This window comes from Cataglyphis hispanica, chromosome 3, assembly GCF_021464435.1.
Source record: "Cataglyphis hispanica isolate Lineage 1 chromosome 3, ULB_Chis1_1.0, whole genome shotgun sequence".
Classification (NCBI taxonomy): Eukaryota; Metazoa; Arthropoda; class Insecta; order Hymenoptera; family Formicidae; genus Cataglyphis; species Cataglyphis hispanica.
In genome coordinates this window covers 5,233,026-5,241,118 of record NC_065956.1, presented here as the reverse complement: position 1 = coordinate 5,241,118, position 8,093 = coordinate 5,233,026, and the positions used below count along the sequence as shown (strand labels likewise).

The following is an 8,093-nucleotide window of genomic DNA, read 5'->3' as shown; positions in this document are numbered from 1 at the left end:
GCGACGACGACGACAAGGACGACAACGACGAAGAACGATAGTGTGCGCCGGAACTCGGTGCTCTATTTCCTCTTTCGTCCCCTTTACTTTTACCTAACCTGACCTATAGGAAGGTGCCTTTACATCCACTCCTTCGCCAGCGGGAAAACCGGTAACGGTTCAACGGGAATCAATGAAAATTCTCGGAGAGCAGCTTTGAAATTCCATTAGAAAATCAAAGACGTCCCTCGTTTTCCCCAGCTGTTGTTTCATTTATCGCCGGTTTATTCATGAGTTTGTAGTTTCATCCTTTCGAACACGAATGCATTTCAGTGCGAATGAAGAGAAAACGGCCAAAGCGCATCATTATTTTCCCACAACTTATGTCCATTTTCCATAAAAATTCATTAATTAAAAATTTCTCATTCAAATATAATAAAATCAAAAGCGAATTGAATATCATATCATTCAAGGCATGAGGATATTCAATGTCAGAATGTGAGATAAGTCCGATCATATCTTTGACAGATAGACCGTATAAATAATAAACTTATTTAATTGTGTGAAAAGAAGAGATTTTCTTTTCTCAAAAAAATTTTCTATTCACACAAAACATTTCTTACAGAAAGCGGAAACTAGTTTTCGCTTTCTACACGAAGAACGCGTGATAATCTAAAAACGTGTGGGCATACATGGAGCACGCGTGCGCGTAACGCAATCTATGTTCAAACAGCCGCAGGATCTCCCGGCATCGAGTTACTCGCTTTAGGTGGTGTTATTTGAGACAACCACCTGGGGCACGTACACACAAGAGACTGCCGGACGTGGAACTTCAGGAGCCCAGGTATACGACGAAAGCACTTCGCAGATGAGGACCGGAAACTATTTTCTCCCGTCCTTATTCCAGTCGCTACCTGGCCCTGAAATTGACGACGCACGAAAAAAAGCGATCGAAACGTGTTTGCACGAAATCTGCTTTCGAGATATCTGTACGTATATATGGGTATCCGTGACTTTTATGTGATATGCGCCAAAGAAGTATTGAATTTAACTTATATAGGATATTATTGATTCATCAGCCTCTTGCGCCTTGGCTAATATGCCCTTGTACGCGAGAGCACGAGAAAAGTAACAGATCGCAAAAAAATGTTAGGCCATGGACTAAATCCGCGAAATATGCATTTAAGTTTCATGACATAAGTACTTAAAAATATCAGATTGCTCGCGACCTCTGCTACTTTATTTGCGATTTTCGTCTTAATCTTTTTTGCTGTTTTCGTATCTATATACAGTTCTATTTTGATTACCGAGTAATACTCACATACTTTAAATTGCTGTAGGAAATGATTATTATAAATCTTTTCAAGAATTGAAAAAAGATAAAATATTTCCCAATTTAAACTTTTATTAGGAATAATAAATTTAATTTGCTACTATCGATCGTTTAACTTCTCCTGAGAATTTTTCAATTCTCTCTGGCAATCCTTGAATATTTGCAATGTTCTAAGGATGCGATATCAAATCATAACCAAATAGTTAGATAACGAGATACAAACAGTGCGTCTGTAGCGCTCGAGAAAGGAAATAGCGAGAAGTAAAAAAGTAAGGATGAGGAAAAGTGCAACGAACGAAGTTGCGACGTACTACTGGTGCACAATCCAAGAAGAGAATAGTTAAAGCGACTGTATATCCACGATATGTTATAAATTATACATTTTTTCGAATCACAAATTCTAAAAAGAAAATCAAGAAAAGATGCAATAATTTTGTACTTAAATAGAGATCTTATAGTATATCTCGTGTAACACAAAATCTTCTCTATATACAGGATGGGCCCTAACATTCCGGCCAGATTTTGAGATTTTATAGGAAATTTAATTCTCAACAAAAAGTTTCCTATAAACATGGATCCTTCCTTAAAAAACGCATACTTTTCCTGATATTTAAAAAAAATGTATAAAATAACTGTAATTTCAGAGGTTTTTGAGCGCTAACTTTTTAATGAAGCATTTTTCGACCTATGTTCATAAAAAAAACTTTTTGGTCAGAATTAAATTTCCTGTAAAATCTCAAAATCTGGCCGGAATATTTGGGTCCACTCTATACATATTAAGAATATATCAAATATATGACAAACATTTGCATTTAAAAATACCGAAAATACCGTAGTCTAAATTATAGATGCATAATCCATTATGTCATTATAAGTCGGTCACCTTTTTCTTTGAATTATCTACAAAGATTCCACGAAAATAAAAGTTGTAATTTCGCGACGCGCCTGTACGTTACACAACATTAACGTACGGTTAGCTTGCGAACGGCAAAAGAACAATGTGGCAAAGTTTAAGGAAAAGTAAGGAAAAAAAGTTCCGGTTAAAAAAATTCCCGTATTCCTCTCATGGGGCGGAGGGGGGAGGAAAGATTAAATTCTCCGAAGGAGAGAGACCAAGGGAGTGTTTCAGCTATTTCCTATCTCGTACTTCGTTGCTTCTTTGCCTCCGGGCGTACCACTACTTTCCGACGTTCGCTCGGCTTTTCCTTATCCTGCCCCGAAGTTTTAGGTCACGCGACTCTCTCCGACTCGCCCCTTTTCGCGACTGTAAATTTCCCGATGTCGGGTTAAAAGGAGCCAAAACGTTCGCGGTCGAGTGAGTGAGCAAGAGGCGGTTTCTCCTCTCAGTACTGTGTACTTCAACTATTTCCGGAAATCTTTTTGTTCTCACCATCTGACTTGATACACAAACTCTCGATGACGACATATACTCTATTGCCGATACCGAGTATCGCACCGAATCCGCTTGCCAAAAACGGCTCTTCCCACACTGTTTGTAATTTAATCACCGTAAAAATCGCGCCGCTATAAACTTCATCCAAACGCGCTTCTCACTCAGTACATCGGTTGCGTCATTGTGTGCTCTTTTTGTAAAACGTATGTAACTGAAAGCCCATGTACAGCGTGTGTGTAACCAAAGAAGGCCAGTGGTATTTAAATTTTTCTCTTTAACATAACGTCAGATAAAATTACTTGCTTTCAAGCGTAACTTTGCGCGAGTGAAAAAAAATATACTAAATAATCAGTTAACTGAGTATATACTTGGTAAACTTTAATTGAAATATTCACGGAAAATGGATTGTATTTATTAGCTGTTTTCTTAAATTATAGTGATACTTTAAAAATAAATTTTGAATATGATTGAATAGCAGCGCGAGCGAGATATATTATTTTATTCTTCAAATTTTTTTAAACTTTAAACTTATTCCCCTAAATATATTTCTCTTGTTTCATATTTAAAATTGAATTATAGAAAATCTTTCTAGTAAATATATAGATTTTTTAGTAAATATATAAAAAGTAAAATATACGTGTGCGAATTATGTTGAGATAACAGATATTAAAAATAAAGTCGAGCACGTCAGATAAAATAATAGAATTACAGCATATAAATGCAACGTAACGTTTTTACAAATCTTTAGTAACTTCATTAACCTGATATTTCTTTCTAATTAAAAATCTCGCAATGTTTTAGCGCCGTGTTTTTCCACGCTAATCAAGAAGAGATGAAGGTATTGTCGCCGATGATCATGCAAATTGCACGGATTACAGCAACGGTGCGTAACGCACGCATCCGAGACAGAAGGGAGAGGAGCTGCTACGGTGAGCCGCTTAATGCGGCGCGCGTTCGGGATGAAGATTCCCTAAGAAAGAGGCTCCAACGAGCGTGACTAATGCGCAGATATACGTAAACGTATCTCGGCGCAGATGCAAGGAGACGAAGGAGAAGAAAGAGAAAAGAAAACGAGGACGACTCACCCTCGTAACTGCTGACTCTCCTTCGACGAGATTCTTACTTCCGGCGAACGAAGTTGTACTCGATGGATATGGTACGAGGCGCGTTGGGAGGGGTGGCGGCGAGAAGGGCAGCCAGGATGAAAGACCCGCTGTATCCGCCGACAAATACGTCGCGTCCTTCTTAGCTGAAAAAGAAACGAGAATAATAGGCGCGCTGGGAGCATAAGGAAGGGAAACAAAAAATGTAAACGCGAGGGAGACGTGAGCGTGGCGTTTTAACATTTTGACTCGTGTCATCACGCATTCGCGGCAAAATCCGATTTTCGTGCCAAACGAAAGAGAGAGAGAGAGAGAGAGAGAGAGAGAGAGAGAGAGAGAAATAAAGGCATGTATGTAAATCTGTACTTGTACGGTATCTACGGTTACTCAAATTTATGTGTATATATATATATATATATATCTATTTTGATAAAAGATTCTGAATTCTCACCGCAAATGTATATATTGTACGTTAGGTATGACGTTGAACATTCAAAGTCGAATGATCCGTTAGCTTGTGAAAATATCCAGAACGATCGCAATAATCGTTTGCCTCTCATTATACGATAAGCCGATTGTAGAAACATAATGACATATATGTATATATTTGTCCGAAAATGTTCAAGCGTTAATTCGCGATTGCTTCGCGATATGAAGAAAACGCACGCGAGGGAAAGATAAATAATTCAAACGTACACTGAACCTTGTCGATATCACCATCTTGAAACGCGCAACTATACTTTACCTTACGCGCTATCTCGCGGTCAGTTTCAATATTCAATTATCGCACGATCGGTCACGTAACTCGCGTAAATATCGATATGCCTCGATAAGTGTATATACATAAAAGGATAAATCACAATTACATGTTATACGTTTCGATTTTGTGACATGTAAATTAATTATATTAAATTTTATTCAATATTACACACGCTATTTGCATAAATCACACTAATACTAATGCGCTTACGAGAAAAGACAATTCAATAATAATGCGATGCGCCTCAAAAACAAATGGCGATGTGCGTGTGTGAATGAAATAAAAAAAATATACTTTTACACTAAATCAAAGAGAATTATTGATTCTTGTCTATTGTCATATTATATTAATGGCAAACAGATTTTTAGAATTCTTTCTCTTCTTTTTTAATTAACATGCGAGAACAAGAAATCGCACATAAAAAAGAATTTGTTATACGAATAATTAATTATTCATTATTTCATTGATAAAATCAGAAAAAAATCCACAAAATAAGAACCTTAATGCAGTAACCTTTTATGCAATATAAGCAATAAATAAGAAAAATATATCAATAGTATAAATCAAATGATCCATATTTGTGGCAAAAATAAGTGACTACAATTTTTGAATTCTCTTCGTTATCTCGCGAAAAATTGAGAAAGTCTTGTTGACCATATGATTCCCATCATCATAAATACATACCTGTCATTCTGTTTGAAGTTTGAATTTCTTTTATCTTTCGTGTGATTATCATTCGTTGTGTAATTCCCGACGATAAGATAGCAATCGGCGGATCGTCCGATTCATTTGAAAGTACACGTATACATACATACATACATACATACATACGTTCGCCTGATGCGGCCTGGTGCGCACGTCTTGACAAGTGACGTTAACTTCACGTCGCACGACTCGCACGCTGGGCTCGGTATATGATTCGACAGGGCGCGTATTGCGATTGGGGGCGTTTTATTGCACAAATACGAATGCGTTTAGAGTGTGTGTGCTCCTTACGAGGCCGCATTTCGTGTTGAATGGAGTGCGGGATACAATTTCGCGCGATTTTACCATAATTGTCCCGAGATCGACCAGTCGATAAGCCGACAACACCACACGACATCGACACCATCAGAAATGCGCGATGCGTGTCCCGGCGACGCGAGTACAATCTCCGAAAGTCTCGTGAAGGATGTCCGGATGTCATCAATAATAATACGCAACAGAATAGACGGGACGCGTTAACGAGAAGTATAGAAAAGTTGGGGATAGGAAGGTATGGAGGGTGTCAACGGTCAGCTGCAAACAAAGTATCAGAAAATCGCCGCGGAATACTCAAAAGTGAGCATTCTCGTGATAAATTTTTTTTACATCGTCGCTTTTTTCAATATTTTACTCTCCCCTGCAGTCTACGTTTTTATTTATTGTTTGAACAAAGAAAGTGATTTTATTTGCAGATTCGTGCGCAAGCAAATGTTCTGAAAAAGGCTGTGATAGAGGAACAAGCACGTAATACGGATATTCGGAATCATTTAAAAGAGAGGGAAGTGGAACTTCGTAGAGCTGACCAGGAAATAGACAGTTTGACGTTTCGTAATCAACAATTGACAAAGCGTATAACTGTACTGCAGGAGGAACTTGATAAGGCACAAAATAAGTCTAAAAAGAGTAAAAGCAAAGTGCCAGAGAACAATAGCCACATTTCTCCAACGCCGCCAAATAATATCTTAGACGAAGAATTTCAGAAAAAGATAGTGGAGAATGCTCAATTATTGTCACAGATTAGTGATAAAGATAGCGAAATTGAAAGTTTGTATGAAAGGATACAACAATTAGAATATAAAGTCGATTATAGTGAAAAATCTAAAATAGAATCGGAATGCCAGTATCAAAGTACTATAGATAAGTTAGAAAGAGAGAGAAATGACTTGCAGAGGAAGTTAAATGACAGACAGAAACAAGAGGAAACTGTATCGTGGTCCAGTAATGAAGGTAGACGCGATGGTTATGATTTTGATGCAAAAGGAATACTCTCGAATCATCGTCAAACAGAACCATCGCCATTCTCTTCACCATCTGCTTCGCGTAGATCATCAAAATCACTTGGGGAAGGAAAGCCGCAAAAACCACAAGAAGAAAGTAATGAATTTTTGTATACAAAATCATGTGACTTAGAGAAAGAAATTAATCACTGGAAAACTCAATATCATATACTCAAGATAAAACATGATGAATTAGAACAAAAGAAAGTTGAAACAATTTCCCAAATTGATAATGATATATTGAAACCTGTGGAAATAAATAATATGGTATTATTATATATATTCTATTTTTTTAAGATATATATATATATATATATATATATATATATATATATATATATATATATTGTGTATTTATAATTATAAATTATTTATATTGTTAACAGATTGGCAAGTTGAGTGCACCTTTTGCATTACCAGAAGAAATTGAAGCTCGTGAATTAAAGATTAGGAATTATTTTCTAGAAGAAATTGAAAGATTAACAAATGAAAAACACATTTGTCACATAAAAAATTTAGCTATGGCTGCTAATGTAATAAGATATATTTTAAATTTTATTTATAGTAAATAAATATTTTTGGCATATAATATGTTATATGTACACATTTGTTTTTGTATTTTAGAACGAAGTTATGCAAGTGCAATTAGAGACAAGTGAATCAAAGAGAGAGAAGTGCGAAACAGCGCTATTAGAGACACTTTCCAATTATAATAGTTTACAAAAGGAAAAAGAAATGCAAGAAGGAAATTACAAGATACAACTCAATACCATGAGCGAACATCTTGCCAACATGAACGAAAAACTTATCTGCCAAACAGAGGAGATACAGCAATTGAAATTTGAACTAGCTAATAAGGTAAAAATGTGTGCACAAGATACATAAAGTTGTAATCTTTTAAGAGTATTTAATCTAAGACATAATTTTGCAGAATAGTAAGAAAGGGAAACAAAAGTGATCTACATCAGAATTGCAAAAAAACAATCATTGACATTCCATCAATACAGTATGATTTAATCGATCATTGATAAATAATTTATCATGTATATATATATACAGCTCGTATCTACTAAAGCAGAGATTTATGAATTTTTGTCCATACTTCGAATCTTCAGCTCGCGCGATATAGAGCTCTCTAACTCAATGTTATACTTTATTTATGAAATAAAAATAAAAACTTATTGACAATGTTTTTTTTATAAATGCTTATGTTATAAGTCTAATTTTTCTTCTATATTATATATGTCCAACGATTCTCATTTGTTCATACTTATTTACAGTAACAATTTGATATAGGATAATTTGTACAATTTAAATTCTTTAATAATGATAAGCTCTATATATATATATATATATATATATATATATATATATATATATATATATTATATATATTTTTTTAATATCATTTATATAAGATAGGCATGTATAAATTGACAGTTGCAATTGTAAATTGTAATCTATTTACTGTATTAAAAAAGATATAAGAAATATGTACAGCTAC

General features: G+C 35.3%; 1 protein-coding gene across 1 annotated transcript; it reads left to right on the top strand.

The window, feature by feature from the left end:
• The first annotated feature begins 5,410 nt into the window (after nucleotides 1-5,410).
• Nucleotides 5,411-7,937, top strand: LOC126848455 (chromosome partition protein Smc). The gene is made up of 5 exons (XM_050589385.1): nucleotides 5,411-5,888; nucleotides 6,005-6,856; nucleotides 6,976-7,122; nucleotides 7,214-7,447; nucleotides 7,521-7,937. Exons 1-5 carry the CDS (start codon nucleotides 5,826-5,828, stop codon nucleotides 7,545-7,547), a joined length of 1,323 nt encoding a protein of 440 aa, XP_050445342.1. The 5' UTR covers nucleotides 5,411-5,825; the 3' UTR covers nucleotides 7,548-7,937.
• Nucleotides 7,938-8,093: the final 156 nt, after the last annotated feature.